At 47.5% G+C, this 17,220-nt stretch overlaps 1 protein-coding gene across 1 annotated transcript; it reads right to left on the bottom strand.

Annotated features, from left to right (window-relative positions):
• Positions 1–1,101: 1,101 nt before the first annotated feature.
• On the bottom strand, positions 1,102–11,788 carry SPATA2 (spermatogenesis associated 2). Its single transcript, XM_059705333.1, has 3 exons — positions 11,497–11,788; positions 5,427–5,870; positions 1,102–4,375 (listed from the first exon to the last, which is right to left on the bottom strand). Exons 2-3 carry the CDS (start codon positions 5,760–5,762, stop codon positions 3,155–3,157), a joined length of 1,557 nt encoding a protein of 518 aa, XP_059561316.1. The 5' UTR covers positions 5,763–5,870; positions 11,497–11,788; the 3' UTR covers positions 1,102–3,154.
• Between the last annotated feature and the right edge of the window lie 5,432 nt (positions 11,789–17,220).

Genomic DNA, 17,220 nt, shown 5'->3' with positions numbered 1-17,220 from the left:
ATGTCTGAAAATCAAGGCTTCCATTATCAAGGGAGAAAGGGTGAATGGAGATCAGGGTTCAATTTGCTGCAGCTCTCATCCCTCTGACACTGGTACAGGCATGTGGGTGCCACAGATGGGTGCTCGGAGCTGGCAGCCGAGCTAATGGACATCTGGTGGGCCTGATGATGTTTAAATATGCTTGTCATTTACATATACAAATTAAGCAATCTGCTTGAAGTCTCCTCTCCACTTTGGATGCAGCAGCGAGTGTGTGGCTTCCTTTGCTCTCCCAGGCTGGGTGTTCACCTCTAGGAGCTGCTGCTCCTGGCAGCCAGGATGGTGGGAGCCATTTCCTGTGCTACAGCTAAAACCGAACCCAGCACCTGGGCCTCTGATATGGCCCCAGGCCTGAGATGGAGAAACTTGTTCAGTCTCTTCCCCTGCAGCTGAGCCACTGTGTGGGGCCAACCCAGCAGTGGATTCAACATCGTGGGCACAGGACATCCCAAATAACCACTGCTCTTATACCATCCTTAAGATTTTTGCCATATATTTTGCTTTTGAGTCAACCATTTTTTTAAAAAAAACACCTTAAATTTATTTTTAAAGGAATCTCCTATCATTGCTGTAGATGGAAAACCTATACTAAAAAGAAGGTAACTGAAAGCCTAGCTAAGATTCTGCCAAAGGCTCTGAGCCTGACACCTGCTTTCTCTTTGTTAAAGACAAGCTAGCATTAAACTGACTTCCTCCTTGAGGCATTTAAATGGATCGAAAGAATTAAAAATGCAATTAATTTTTTTCATTACATCCTTCAAATGTTATTTAATGCCTGTCAGTCACCACCAACAGTAATTTCTCCTGGGCAACATGACTGAACTCTGTATACCTGTTTCCCCATTTGTAATCTTATAGGAGTGTTGAGACTTATATAAGATCTAGCATGTAAAGTCTCAGCATATAAAGTGCCAGTATAAGCACTCAAATGCTGGCTCTTATTATTTGTCAGTTTCATGAAGAAGAAAATGTTATTAAAGAACTAAATATAGCTTGAGGGGGGAAAACCGAGCAATTCAAACTTCAAAGCAGCAGGGAAGGGCGACATAAAACCACAAACACTTTATTTAATAATGGAAGACACTTTATTATTTTTTTTAAATCATCTCTCAACATTTCAACTCTTGGTAGAAATCAAATGCAAAACATCTGCATTTTTAAATTAGCATATATTTAACTTTCTCACTCACAGCAACTTCATACAGTAAGACACACACCAAGGAGGAGCATGGTCAGAGCAGTTCCTGTTCCAGTCCACGAACACAGTATTTCCGTGATGATACAAATACTGGACTTTCTCTCTGAGAACAAGTTAGCCATTCCTGCTTTTGTCCACTGCATAAGTTACGTGGCATCATGGCTGGTTAAGTTACTGTAGTGCTGGAGTGATCTGGAAATGGAAAACTAGAGCTCTCAGGAGTGGGACAGGCATTAACCCTTCTGAAATGTGGAAAGGAAGAACATCAAAGATGAATGCCCCAGAAAGGGGTGGTCTTAGTAATAAAGTTGGTTGAAATTCAGCTTTACATACACATTGAATATCTACATCTGATCTACTAGATATATAAAAAAGCCATAGAAGATTTGAAAAACCTTAAAATCACTCAACTGAGTTGGAAGAACACCAGCAAATTCACAGTGGCCTCAGGATTCAGCCAGATTTAAATTTGTTCAAGAGCTGAATACCTCCTTCCACCAGAAAACCCGCTGAATGTAAATTCCTATAACATTCTGTACATCACAAACATTTATGGCTAGAATATATTATTATTTCACAAGGAACCAGTTTTATTTTCAAACTCTTGCCCCACTCCTGCTCTGCACCCCAAAAGGAACATCCAGGGGTCAGTGATTCACATGAGGAGTTTAAGGGGCCTTCGGGTTTGGAAGTGCTTAGGCTCAGCTGAGAATCTCCGGAGACACCTGTCTGATGGGTGCGCGCCAACGCCTGCCCACTTTTAGTGCAAAAAGATCGCAAATGTTGCAGAGTCCTGGAAACAGATGAAGAGAAGAGGACTGAGATGGAGGAGTGATGGGAATCCCAAATGAGTTTCCTTCTGAAGCAAGACTGAAGAAGTTTGGAGTGCAAGGTTCACACTCGGCAAGTGGCAAAGACCAGGCTGTAGATCCGCAGGTGAGGTTCCAGACTCGTCACTAGGTTATCACAGTCTGCAGGTACACCGACCTCCTGGCCCGCCGTAACCCCCGAAGTGCACACTGGAGGTAGGTGTATAGAGATTTATTGTAGGGAAGACAGTGGTTCTCCACTGACGACTCAGGGATACTGTCTCTGTGCCTCATCTGCCCCCACACTCTCTGCTCTACCTTCACTGCAGTGAGTGGAGGACACATCACAGAAGGGCATGAGACACTCCCTTGGAAGACTAAAGAACCCGGGCATTTTTATAAATAGCTACATAATATTTTAACCACTTTGAAATGCACAGCAAGTTGATTATTTATTTAAAAATAAACTTCCAAAATTACCTATTTACAGTACAGTAAGAGGGGCATGTGCAAACAACAGAAAGGGGGAGTCAGTCCTGCTGTTGAAGGTCCACACTTCAATGTGTTGGAGCAAAGTTCACAAACGCCATGGGCTGAACTGAGTTGTGGTGGCCACAGGATGACATTCAGCTAATACTGTATTTGGGGAGGGAGTGGCAAAGGGGATGAGCCATTGGAAGAGGCCCAGTGTGGCAGGAGGGCTCATTTCACAAGCCAACAGGCCTCTAGCTCACCATTCCAGGAAGTGACCTGGAGGGCCCTTCCCAGTCCAAGTTGGATTTGTGGTGGGAAGGGTAGATGTGGCAAGAGTCCCTGGGATAGAAATCCTTTTTTTTAAAAAAAAAGGGGGGGGGGGTGTAAAGAGATTAGAAAAATGAATCTAAATGGAAGTGCCACCCTCTCCCTTGTCAGGCGACAAAGCCGCCATCAGCTGAAATGTGTTAGTCACTAAGTGAACTCCTACATGGTGCAGCTGACCCATATCCCCGGCACCTACATGGTCAAGTGCGGTTCTCTGCTTCCCAGATCAATGCATGAACACATCTTCCCCATGAAACCAGAAAGATCAGTGGTGTAGCCCTTGTAGCAGGGAGGTGCAAGGCCCAGTTTATCTATACACGAGATGGGAGAACTGGGTGGACTTGTAGTTCAGCTGGTTGTTGGGCATGAACTTGTGCAGCTCACTCTTTTTGCAGCAGGGGTCATAATGGTAGGCGCTGAGGCAGGCATCACAGGAAACTTTTGAACATTGAGTGCAGGTGTTGGTGGCACCTGGGCGATTACAGAAGCCACAGCGGGAGGTGGCTGTAGTGGAGGACTTGGATTTTGAGTGGAGGTGCACCAGCTGAGTCTGGCCCGCATACTTCTCCCTCAGAGATGACCCATGGGCCAGGCTGTCATGGGTGGAGGACTTGCTGGGGAAGGTGCTGGGCTTGGAGGCTGGGGGACAGGGGAGCAGGCTGCCACAGCGCTGGCAGAGGGAGGAGCTACAGGACAGGCCGCAGTTTTGGCACTTGGATAGGGCGGACTCTTTGGTGGGGGGCGAGTGCTTATGGTAGAGAGGGTGGGCATCATTTCTGACCAGCCACACATCTGGTCGCAGGGCATCCTGCCTCCGGTATGCAGCCCTAGGCTCTGAGTCTGTGTAGAGATCCACGTCATCCTGAGCAGAGAAGTACGTGCCACGCAGCAGGCCAAGGCCGTTGCTGGGGGAGGAGGATGGAAGGTCATCAGGACTGCCATGGGGGGAGCTAGACATGGTCAGGAGCGAGGGGGATGGGCGGATGATCTCATCCTTGAGGTCATCCCCTACCTCTGCCGCTACAGGCTCCTTCCGCAGGCTCAACGAGGTCTTCAGGGGCGGCTTCCGGCTCTGACTCTCCCAGTAGCTGTCGTAGGCATCCACTGACCTCGAGAGTTTGGTCACACGCGGCTTGTAGTAGTCCTTGGCCCCCCGCTCGCTGGCCGACTTTTGGAGTGCCACTCGAGCCACTGAAGCAGGCAGGTGCTCCCGGGCCTCAGCCTGCCGCCGCAGGGCGTTGGAGCAGCCCCGCACATCCTCTGCACTGCTCTTGCGCTCATTTACCACATCCAGCTCGGAGTAGCCTTTGTCCTTGACTTGGGAGTGGATTTCTAGCATCTGCTCACACTCCACTTTGGCCAGAAAGAGCTCAAAGGAGACCATCTTCACCTGCAGGGTCTCCACCAATTCTGTGAGCTTGTACACGGTCCCCAACTCAGGCACGTAGCCCATGTAGTTCAGGATGGTTCGGATGTCCTCTTCCAGTAACGTGGACTTGACATAATAAACAAAGGGGCCCGTGTAGGTCTGGAAGGAAGGGGGACAAAGAGGAGGGACTTTCTCTCTGACACACAAGGGAGACTGCCTCAAAACGCAGCACATCCTAGTCTGAACTGGAAGCAGGAAACCACAGAAGGGAAGGGAGTGATCCCAATAGCTTCTCACTACAGGAGGCAGAGGCTAATGCTTACCAACAGCTCAGCTCCCTGGTGTGAGGGAAATGGTGCACCACTCCTATCTTAAGCACAGGGGACAAAGCCTTCAATTAGCTTTCTCCTGGGCACCACAGCCCTACTCCCTGTAAGGAGCAGGGCAAACTCGGTGAGAAGCGAGGATCAGAAGCAGGGCCAGATGAGCAATGAGAATATTCCTTTCTGGCTTTTCTAAAAGGTCTGAAGAATACAGGTGGAGCAAAAGTAGGTTTTAAATTGTTCATGTGGAAAATAATAAATAATAATACCAGAAAAAACTTGTGTTTCACGTCCTCACAAACTAAACCTACTCTTGCCCCACCCTCTAGGTCAGACTTAAGACCCTGACTTAGTGAAAACCCTCCTGAGCCATCACTGCCTTCAGAATGATTCAGAATTCTCTCCCAGATTCCTCCTCCTCACTCCTGTTACTACTGGTCCTCTACAGCAGCCTCCTAACTGGTCTCCCTGCCCCACTCTTGCCCATACAGTCTACTGCCCATACACCAGCCAGAGGATTCTCTTCAAATGTAAACTAATCATGGCACCGCCTTACTTTTCAATCCCCTTAGGACAAATCCAGGCCCTCTGCCCTGGGCCTCCAGGTTCCACACAACCTGGGTGCTGCCTGCCTTTCTAACCTCCCAGCAGCAGATGTGAGCTGCCAGAGGTGGGGACCCAGTTAAGAGATGACATTTAACAGACAGACAAGGTGAGAAGCCATGGGGGTAATTCTGGTTGTTATCTCAAAGGCGGTGGGAAACACGGGAGAGTCTGCAAGCAGAGGAGGAATGTGATCAAACTGGCACAAGCCCTCGCAAGACGGACTGGAAGGGACAAGAAAGCAGAAGGGAGACCAGTGTGGAGGGCCCTACCTTAGACCTTACCTTAATGCTTCTGAATTCCTTCTTCCATGGGTAGAGAAAGAGGTTGACACCCACCGTTTCCAGCACACTGAAGGCGCAGTGCAAAGCCCGCAGGCTGGAGGAGCTCAGCGCACGCAAGGAGCTCTCCACCACCTCATAGAACTGGATCAGCCGGAATCGATAAAAGGGATCCACCTTGTGCAGACTGAGCAAGGTCGAGGCTGCCACCCGCAGGTGCTCATCATTGCCAGGCCGCTGCTTGCTGGGGGTGGCGTCCACTCTGCCCTCATGGAACTGCACATACTTCCGAAATAAGTCATCCTTATATTTTGTATCCATTGAACTGGGCTTCCCCATCAGATCCAGGGATGAGGGGCTACCTTATCTCCTCCATGGCCTCTGGGTTAGAGGCAGGGACATGGCTAGAAGCACTAACATGTTGCCCACCTGGACCAGCGGAGTGTTCTGGAAGGGGAAGAACGAGAAGCAGGTCATCCCTTGCAATGGTCCACGTATCAGCTGTGGCAAAACAAAACACAGAACTGGCCCAAGGTACAGTGGGCACCACCAGTCCTGGGCCCCATTTTGCTCATTCATTCAGCACATTTACTCAACACGTACTGCATGCTCCCAGGTGAGCTCATAAATGAAAAGTATTAGGGGCACATAACCTGGTTTTGTGGGAGGAGTAGTGTTAAAAAATCCTCCTGAGGCCGTGACAGACACAAAAGATGAGGAGTGTGCCAGGCAAAGAGGTGGACGAAGGGTGTCACAGAAGAGGTGTCGGAAGGGAGAAAGGCCCTGAGCTAACACTATCAGTGTTTACTGCGTCCCAGGGACCTACCTGTATTAACACATTCTGTCTTCTCAAACAACCCTCAGAGATAGATACTACTGTTATCCCCATCTTACAGATGTAAAAACCAACACTTAGAGACACTAAGAAACTTGTTGAAAGTTAAAAACTATTCAGAAACAGATCTGAGATGAGAGACCTGGCAGTCTGGTTCCAAAGTCCATGCCTGTAACACCACACCCTGCTTTCCTGAGGCAGGAAGGAAAGAGCTTGGCTATGAACAGAAGGACGCCTACAGTGCGGCTGCAGCAGTGAGAGAAGGGGAGATGAAGCTGCAGGCAAATGCAGCGTCCCATTCCCCAAGGCCTCAAAAGGCACGTTAAGAATTTTATATTTATTCCAAGAGCCATGGGAAGCACCTGCCTGAAGAGTTCAAAGCAATGGGAAGTGGGACATGATCCTATTTGCAATTTTAAAAAGAGACCACGCTGGCTGCTGGCCCCTGGAGAGTGCTTATATCTGCCTGTGATGGCCGGCATTCCCCTTTACCTTAAGAGCAGTTTACAGTTCTGCTGGGAGAGGATAGAATGTTCTGAGCTGAGATACACACAATTTATATGCTCTTGCTGTCTGCTTGGCCACCCGTTAGTAGCACATTTACAGATCCAGCAATATTCTTCATGCCACAATGCTGGGAGCAAATTGGATTTATTGAAGGATATTTGCCAGGGCCAGGGGCGGGCAACATGGCACAGGGGTGACAAACAGATTCCGAAGCAAGGCTTCCTGGGTGTGAATCCTGGGTCTGCTTTTCAGGGTTACTTTGGCAAATTACTCAACCTCTCTGGGCTTCAGTTATCTCATCTGAAAAAAGGGGTTGATAATAGTACCCAAAGTCCAGAGTTGGTGGGAGGATTGTATGCAATCAGTATGCTGGCTTAAAAGAAGTCCTTGACAGACAAGCAGCCATTCCTGTGTCTGAAGATGCTATACCCCCCAAGATGCCAAGCTTTCTCAGGAAGGTAAGATCAGAGTGGGACAAATCTCACAGGATATGCATTTTCACACTCACCTGTCCTGCCTTTCCTGATCACAACACCATGGGTGCAGGGAGCAGGGCATGTGCTTTAGAAATACCTGCTGTCTGAGTGAAGGAGGCTCCTAGCAGTGGGAAATGGCATTTGACCCCCTGACCAAGGTCAAAGGCTCTACATGGCAGTCTTTCCCTTCCCTCAAGTTCCACCCACATGACCTGTCTGCTCCTCAAATACAACAAGCTCCTTTCTATCTCAGGACCGTGGCACATGTTCCTTTTGCATCTTCTTCCTCTGGCTCTTCCCATAGCTGGCGCTCTCATTCAGGCTTCAGCTCAAATAGCAGCCATCCCTGACAACCCCAGCTCAGTAACTCCCACCTTCCCAGTTCTTTATCCACTCATCCTGGGATAATCACCATCTGAAATCATCACCGTATTTATTCACTTACTAACTTCCTCTCTGTGTCTCCCCCCATTACCCAGTAAACTCCACAAAGGCAAAGGACCACATCTGTTTTGTTCACCATGTTGCCTAACACAGGGCCTGACACTGAGTGTTTGATAAAACAGGTTAAATGAATGATGCAAAGGATGTAAGCAATCATGATGCCACCCCTTTAGTTTCTTTAGCTCGCCCAAGAATCCTGGCGATCAGCTGGAGAGAGGAGCAGAGGCTCCCAGACAGGACATGCTCTACGTCCTAAGTAGCTCCGGGTTAGAAAACGGTGGACCCAAGATTCCAAGCCTGACCTTCTGACTTGGAGCCTGTGATGCTCCCATCACCCCACGATTCCTGAGTTCATCAAGGATTTACGAAGCACCTACCTCGTGCCAGGCACTGGGCTGGAGGCAGTGTGGGCGGATACCAGGTGGTAGGAACAATAAGGGACAGAGTTGAGAAGACATAGTCCTGCCCTCAATTCTAGTTGAAAGACTTTACTGTCTAGTATCAAACTATGTATGTTCTCTTGGAAAACAAAATTGTATTGCAACCTGAGAGAAGACATCACTGTCCTTGCTAATAGAAACCCACATGCATTTATCACTTTTTATTTATCTAAGGAAAGCTTCCATCCTGCCTCCGGCCCCAAGGACTGCTTGTTGGTACCTGAGAACAATTTAAACAGAGGGACATCTAGCCTCCTAAACACTGCTGTGAGTTTTCATTCAAGAAAAGTCAGCCTTGAGCCCTTAGAACAGTGGTTCTCAACCTTCCTAATGCCGTGACCCTTTAATACAGTTCCGCATGTTGTGGTGACCCCCAACCATAAAATTATTTTCGTTGCTACTTCATAACTGTAATGTTGCTACTGTTATGAATCGTAATGTAAATATATGATATGCAGGATGTATTTTCATTGTGACAAATTGAACATAATTAAAGCATAGTGATTAATCACAAAAACAATATGTAATTATATATGTGTTTTCCGATGGTCTTAGGCGATCCCTGTGAAAGGGTCGTTTGACCCCCAAAGGGATCGCGCCCCACAGGTTGAGAACCACTGCTTTAGAAGATGATTTCTTATTTTTATTTATTTTTTTAAATATTTTTATTGATTTCAGAGAGGAAGGGAGAGGGGAGATAGAAACATCAATGATGAGAGAATCATTGATCAGCTGCCTCCTGCACGCCCCCCACTGGAGATCGAGCCCACAACCTAGGCATATGTCCTTGACCAGAACTGAGCCCGGGACCCTTCAGTCCGCAGGCCGACGCTCTATCCACTGAGCCAAACCAGCTGGGGCTCTTATTTTTATTCTTTTTACAAAGTCAGCCACCCTCAAGCTCTGCGTCTGCTGCTCTGTAATCACACCACATCCACACCCTTGTTTGTTGCTAGCAAACAATAAGCAAGGAGAAGAGATCCAAACAGCCTAGTTGGTGTTCAAAATCCTAAAGTCAAGGATGAGAACCCATCTAAGAAGAATCTTGTACCAACCTAGGTAGTGAGAAAAACGGTGAAAGAAAATGAATGCTAAAAGATAATTAAGGAAAGGAGAGAAGTAAACAAACAATTATTGAGGTCCTATGTGCTAAGCATTGGGCTTTCTGCTTCAACTCCATCATCCTGTCTAAACCATGTAATAATGCTATGAGGAAACCAAGTCACTAAATAATCTGCCCAACAGAGCTTCAAATCAAAGCTGCAATTTGAAATTGAGTTGGCCAATCCTGGCGCCTGTGCTTTTTTCCCATTTGTCTTATTTATTGTTAAAATTAATACCATTCACCAAGTGATTAGTATATAAGGGCCTTCTGCTGAAGCTCAATGGAATTCAATGAAATCCACAGGACGGCCCCAAGGTTAAAGAGGAAACTGAGGCTCAGAGAAGCCAAGTCACTTGTCCTAAGTCACAAGGCTACCTAAGAAGTGGATCTGAGATCTGAACCTTCCTCGGATGCCAAAATCCTGGCTCAAGCTCTCAGCTGCACTGCTTTTAAGCAAAGCTGTCAGCTGGGTCTGCTGGACAGCTCTACTTGAAAGGGCTCAGCTAAGCTAGAAGGCCCTATGGCACGGAAAGCAGAGTTGAGTTCCAAAATTCCTGTAGTGGCAAAATTCATCTTCTCACACGGAATGGGGCTGGAGGCTCTATGATGTAAGCTTAAGGGCCAAGGGAAGAGGCTGGCAGGAGACTGGCCAGTGGTGAAGCAGCTGACATCATCCGTCCTGATTACATTTTCTGAGAATACAGGCTGCATTATAGCTGGTCATAGCAGGTGTCTTTTCTGAGCATAGAACCAGCAATTTATTTCCAACACTCTGCAAGAACTGAAAACACGCTCACTGCAAAAACAGTGTGGTTACAGACCAGACAGCACAGTGACAGAAGCTGTTAATTTCTCCAGGCAACCCAAGCACTGGAAAGCCAAGATGTGCCAGTCTGGCGGAAAAAAAAAAAAAAAAAAAAAATAGGCACTGAACATCCCTAACAAAGTCGGGCAGGTGCTCAGAGCCAAAAGGCTTGGTCAGCACTTCACTGATTTGCTTTTCAAAAGGGGCACAACCTGGACCTCTTATGAAAAGCAAATCAGTGAAGAGCTAGATAGAAGGAGTCGGCTTTTTAATTATTATTTTTTTAAACATCACAAAGGAAAACTTAATCTGTTTAAAACCGCACTGAATGGAACTGAAATGATTCTGGGAAGCAAAGCATTGGCTTGGCTTTTCCTCTGCTGGCCCATTCAAGCAGAAACATTCCCCAAGCTGCATAGGAAGGCGCCCCCTCCCTGCACAGCGGGAGCTATTTTGGTCCCAGCACTGGCCCAGTCCTCAGGTTCACAGATCCCCGGTCTAGCTTCCGCGGGCTTGGACGCCCCTCGGCCTCCCAGCAGCGGCGAGGCCAGAGCAGTTCAACCCTGTCACCCCCTCACCCCACTCCTTTGCACTCGTTTCCAAGCCCGAGGCTCTGGGGGCATATCCTAGACAGCTTCCGCTGGCTGTTAAAGACCAGAGGGTCCGCACACCCCAAGCAGATTCCAGAGAAGATCAGAGACAGACAGAGGCCTCCCCAACCTCTGAAAATAACCGCGGCGGTGCTGACATCGGGCTTCCCTGGCGGCAGCTGCCTCTGCGAGGGGCTCTGGAGGAAGCAGTGTCCCCTCCCTGCAGGGGACAGAAGCGGGCGGCGGCTATTCCCAGCCTGGCAACCTTGGAAGGCCACGTCAATGATAACAAAACAAATAACAAAAAAAATCCTAGACCCAAACTCGGGGCCTCCCCACGGGCCCGTGAATGAACTGACAGCAGCTATCATTTATGGGACGCCTGCTGTATGCCAGAGACAGTGCTCCACAAGCATTAGCTCATTTCATCCCCAGTACAGTCCCACCAGGCAAGCTCACTCCCATTTAACTAATTAACTAGGCGACTGAGGCTCAGAAGATTCAGTGACTTGTCCAAGGTCACACAGTGAGTACAAGCCCAGGTCGACCGCCAAAAACCGGGCTGAGGACCACTGCGCCGTCACGGCCTCACGGTGGAACCAGGATGTCCTCCTCCTCGGTTAGACGCCAACGAGGGGGTGTTCCTCCTGACTGCCCCGAGCCACCCATGTCTGGCCCTAGGGGTCTGCCGAGCAGTCCCTGGGGGAGCAGGGATCCTGAAGACAAGCTGGGCCCCGGGGTGCGGAGAAGGCGGGCCCGCCCGTCATTCCCGCCGTGCGGGAGGGGACTCCGCTCCCTGGACGCCGAGACGAACGCTCCCTCCGCCTGGGAAAACCCCAGAGGCTGTTTCCGTCGCGGTCACCGCACTTACCCCGCCACTGCCCCCGAAGACGCCCGGCCGAGGGAAGCGAGAAAGAGCCGCGGCCGCCGCCAGACCAGCCGGGTGGGCTCTCGCCGCTCAGGGCGGCTGCAGGGGCTTGAGACCTGTACCCCGGTGCCAGCGGCGACCCGGAAACAATCGGCCAGGAAATGACGTTCCTCGGAGGCGGGTCCGGAGGGAGGCCGGGCCGCGGCTGCGCGCTGGGCCGGGAAAAGCCGATGCCCACGGGCGAAGGAGGAAGGAGCGGAAGGCAGAAGAGCGGGCACAGAAGCGGCGGAATTTCACTGTAGAGACTGAAAGGCACAATTGGGGCTGGGGCCTGGACCCGGAAGTAAACGGATCCGGAAGTGACGCGCGCCGTCCGCCCCTGGATGGCAGCTAGCCGAGTTGTCATGGGAACCGGTGAGGAGCCGGGCGGTGGAGTCCGAGCCGCTAGCCCAGACTGAGCGAACCTGGCCTCCGCCTCCTGGACTTGCCCTCCGTGGAGATGACCCCGGAGTTGTGCTCTCGCCTGCCCCTGGCAGAGGCTGACAGCTGGATCCCTCGCCTCCTTTTTACGGGCGGAGAAGCGCAGGCTTAAAGAAGCAAGAGAAGCCGGGATCGCGGAGCCTGAATCCAGCCTAGAGAGCACGGTTGATGCTACAGGCTGTCCTCCCAGCTTGGCCTTTGCCACTTACTAGCTGCCTGACCTTGGGAAAGTTGCTTAACCTCCCCGCGCCTCAGTTTTTTCACCTGTAAAATGGAGTTGTAATAGTACCGTCTCCTGGGAATTCATGTGAGCATTGAGTTCATATATGGAAACCGCTTATTACAATAGTTGGCAGAAAGAGCTAAATATATTTTCATTTTAAACCTGGTTAAGTTAAAAGAAATTACCTCACTCTGCCCTCAATTTCCTTAAATGGAAGTCAGCAGTGGGGAAAACCAAGATAGTGCCTCATTGCTTTTTGACTTTTCAACAGGCACCTGTGGTAGCGGCGTGGGCTACGTTGGCATCGATATTAGTGGCTTGTTACTTCATTTCATGGGTTTGTCTTTGCTCCCACCCACCACCTTGCCCATAAGCTCCCCGAGGACTCGGTTTCTGTGGTTCACCACTCACTGACTCTGTAGTACATACTCAAGACTGTTGGGCATATTTGCAGCTGAACCATTCTATCTCCCTAACTTATCCCAGACATTAATTAAAGATTAGAGCCCATTCCATGCCAAGTTCTCTTCCTCCAACATGCTCTTGGCTCCCTGCACTTCTCATGCTCTTCTACCCTCCTGGCCTCTGTGCCTCTATATGCTGTTCCCACCGGGTAAATGTCCTTCCCCTCACCTCATCCCTTCCTAGTTTTTCTGGCTTCCAGCCCCAGCTCAGTCCTCACAGCCTTTCTGGAAGCTTTCCATGATTTTTTCCCGGCAAAGACCAGCCTTCCTCTGGTTCCCCACAACACTGTCATCATTTTTCTAAAATATTTTTTATTGATTTCAGAGAGGAAGAAGAGGGAGAGAGATAGAAACATCGATGATGAGAGAGAATCATTGATCAGCTGCCTCCTGCACACCCCCAACTGGGAATGGAGCCCAAAACCCTGGCATGTGCCCTTACTGGGAATCAAACTGTGGCTTCCTGGTTCATAGGTCCACTCTCAACCCCTGAGCCACTCGGGCTGGGCTGTCTTTCATCATTTTATCTCAGCTCTTAACCACAGTGGATTACATTTTTAAACCGGACTCCCCCACAAGACCTGGAGCTCCTTATACATCTGTTTTCCCTGAGCTCTGAACAAGCCTGATCATGAGGTGCCCAATAGTTGTTCCTTAATGGTAGGATTCTCTCTCAGCCTTGGTGTCCCCAGCTAAAGCCAGTGGGCTCGTCTCAGGAGTCAATGACATAGTACATGGAGAAGCATTTGGAGAACCAACAACCTGCTATTCAAACAGCAGCGATTACTATATCTGTTGCTGTCTGAGCATCACTCGAGGACTTTATGTACTTCAGCTTTTATCAGCTAATGTTTAAGCTCCTCTCTAATCACCTGGAAGGTGATAGTGTTTACAGGAATTCCAGCTTCATCCAAACTCTCTGACTTTGCAACAACTCAAAACTGTCCTTTGGAAACTGTTGTAAGACTGCATGAGCCTGCTAATAAGTCCCTTCCAGCTCTGTGGTTCTGTGACAGTCAAATGGGAAACAGATTTTTAAGGTTTTACCAATAGGAAACCTTGGTCATTGAGACTTGGTGATATTTCACATCAGAAAAGACCCAAAGTCACTGAAGAGAGCCATGTTTCTCATATTTTAGACAGGGTTGAAGGCCCGAGATTTCTTTGCTTGGTGATGTGGAATCACAGGAGTACCTTTTACAGATTTTATTACATAATGATTAGCAGATTATATAACAGTCATATGACAATGATTAAGCACCTCTGCTTCCTAAGAGCCAACAACAGGAACAATCTACCTACTTCTGTTTTATAGGGGGGTGGTGTTTTTTAATCACAAAAGTGACACATGAATTCCAGCAATACAGGCACGTACAGGGCAAAAAAGGAAATCAATCCAATGACCAAGCAATCGATTTCCTGGCACCTACCAGAAAAACAAGTGTAAATACACAAGAGACCTGTCACTTCATTGTCTGTAAGGCAAAAACAGTGTGGCTCAGTGGTGGAGTATCAACCTATGAACCAGGAGGTCAGAGTTAGATCCCCAGTCAGAGCATGTGCCCAGGTTGCGGGCTCAATCCCCAGTAGGGGGTGTGCAGGAGGCAGCCGATCAATGATTCTCTGTCATCATTGATATTTCTATCTCTCTCTCCCCGTTTCTCTCTGAAATGAATAAAAATATATTTTTAAACATTCCAAAAATAAAAATAAAAAAACATTCTAAATGTCCATCAGTAGGGGAATGGTGTATCTGTACCAATGATTACTATGGATCACTTTTAAAGGATTACATAACTCTGTGAGGCATGCAGTGGAAGGAAAAAGACATACCCTGGAATGGAAACCAAAACATCAACCAAGACTAGATATTTTCTAAGGATGCGTATATATTGGGACAACAATACAAATGTAGATCATTTGTTTTTCCAGTGATTCCACAAATTCATATTATGTGATTTTTTTAAATGTATTTTATTGATTTTTTTTACAGAGAGGAAGGGAGAGGAAGGGTGCACACTCACCACCGGGGATGTGCCCGCAACCAAGGTACATGCCCTTGACCAGAATCGAACCTGGGGCCCCTGAGTCCAAAGGCCAATGCTCTATCCACTGAGCCAAACCGGTTTGGGCAATATTGTGTGATTTAATTTCTCTCCCTACAGAAGTCAGTTATCTCCATGAGGAGATAGCCTCACCTGTTTTGCTCACAATTTTATTACTACTATCTGCCCCACATGCAATAAGAGGTTCAACAGTATTTATTCCTGATGGAATTTTTTATTGATGTTCAGTTTAAAGGGCATAACTGAGCAAAACAGATACAGCTCCTGCCCTCAAGGGGAGCCAGCAACAGGAACAGTCTTCTTATCAGAAAGACAATAAACTAGGAGTAGGATGAACTAAAAATCTATAATTCAAAATCAAAGGTGGTAAATGTTATGAGAAGGGTATAGAGCTTATAGAATGGAGAGGGGGCCTTTGACAGGGCAAATTGGAGGAGGTAGCATTTGAGCTGGGCTTTGAGTGAGTTGGACTTGTGAGGATCTCCAGCCTTCCTTCCAGCTGGAGGGAAGATAGCAATCGAAAGAAAGTCCTGGAAATTGAAACTCGACAGTCTCCAAGCATATAAAGTGGGCATTACTAGAGAAGGATAATCTCATACTATATGTAGTACCAGCCATTAGTATTAATATAGTCATCATATCTGGCTTACAGGGAGTCTTCAATAAATATTCTAGTGAGAAAATCTATATTACCGAACCCCTACCATGCTCCAGCTGATTGTTGCCAATTTCCCCACTAATTGTGATGAGATTGTTTAGGTTTCTGAAGAGGAACAGTACAGATTTTTAAGTGAAACTTCTCAATCACAAACCCCAGGTGTAAATACACTTCCTAGTTCCACCTGCTGAGAGAGCCCACAAGAAATGACACCCCTCAAGCAACAATCACCCAGATCTTGCTTTCTAAATACCATCCTCCACTAAAAGGAACCAAGGCTCCTTGGAGAAATAACATTCTCGGGGCTCGGGCAGGGAAATTGCAATGTGTACCTGCAATTGGAACATCTTATTGAGACAGGAAGTAAGGATATGCTAAAAGAGTAATGAGACATGTTAAAAGGACACAAAAGCCAGGTTGGAGGAGTTCCTTTTGGTCAAATCTGGGACAATTGAAACATCAAAATTAATAATGATAGTAACAGACTGAAAGGCTTTAGTGGGAGGGGAAAAGAAACCATGATCCCATCCTGATACCGAACATAAAATACTGTTTGCCAGAGGCACATGCACAAGACTGTGGCCCTGGGTGCCAGGTCTGACCCCTGACCTGAAGATGGATAAGGAACAAGCAGTTGGGGTGATGGATGTCAGCCTAGTCTCTGAGGATCTCAAGTGTCAGGTAGAGTTGCTTTGTCCCTGTGGGCACCTGGGAGCCACTGAAGGTCTAGGAGCAAGAAAGATGGTGATCACAGCCCTTGCTCTCTAGACCAGGTGTTTGGTGCTGGGAGGCAACAGAGTATGGTGAATAAGAAATCAGCATTTAAGGTCCCCAACAACATGGTACAGTGGGACAGAAATGACCCTACAGCCAGTAGACCTGGGTTCAAGTATAGTATTTAGTAGCCCTGTTGAGGTAGCTAGTAAGCCAGGACAAGTGGAATAGGGAAACTGAGACAGATAGTTAAACAAGCAGTTTGCAGCCATCTAGTAAATGCTATCTTCCCTAAACCAAGGACACTGGTTTAGTCCAGCCAGTGTAGCTCAATGTTTGAGCGTCAACCTATGAACCAGGAGGTCATGGTTTGATTCCCGGTCAGGGCACATGCCCAGGGTGTAGGCTCCATCCCCAGTAGAACACATGCAGGAGGCAGCCAATCAATGATTCTCCTTCATCATTGATGTTTCTGTCTTTCTCTTCCTTCCCCTTCCTCTCTCTGAAGTCAATTAAAATAAACATATTTAAGAATTACCATATGACCTAGCAATTCTACTCCTAGCTATCTACCCAAAATAATTAAAATTGCGGGCTTGAACAGAACATTATGCACCAATATTCATAGCAGCATTATTCACAATAGCCAAAAGGTGGAAACAATCTAAGTATCCATCAACAGATGAATGGATACACAAAATGTGGTATACCCATACACTGGAATACTATTCATCCATGAAAAGGAATGACGTTCTGATATGTTACCACATGGATGAACATTGAAAAACATTATGCTATGTGAAAGAAACCGTCGTAAAAGTACAAATATTATATCATTCTACTTACATGAAATGTCTATAATTGGAAAATTTGAAGAGACACAAAGTAAATTGGAAGTTACCATGGACTAGGGAGAGGGGAGAATGAAGACATTACTTAATGGGTATAGAGTTTCTGTTTGGGGTGATGAAAAAATTGTGGAAACAATAGTGGTGATGATTGCCTGATATTGTCAATGTAATCAATGCTACTGATTTATACAGTTTTAAATAGTCAAAATGGCAAATTATATATATCCATATAGATATACCTATATGAATATGTACATATCCACAATAAAAA

This window comes from Myotis daubentonii, chromosome 8 (genome assembly GCF_963259705.1).
Source record: "Myotis daubentonii chromosome 8, mMyoDau2.1, whole genome shotgun sequence".
NCBI lineage: Eukaryota > Metazoa > Chordata > Mammalia > Chiroptera > Vespertilionidae > Myotis > Myotis daubentonii.
This window is presented reverse-complemented; position numbering and strand designations above follow the sequence as displayed.

Coding starts and splice junctions, on each gene's coding strand:
- SPATA2 (XM_059705333.1), bottom strand. CDS start 5,762: ATGGGGAAGCCCAGTTCAATGGATACAAAATATAAGGATGACTTATTT. Junction 4,376..5,426: donor AGGAATTCAGAAGCATTAAG/GTAAGGTCTAAG, acceptor CCTTCCTTCCAG/ACCTACACGGGCCCCTTTGT.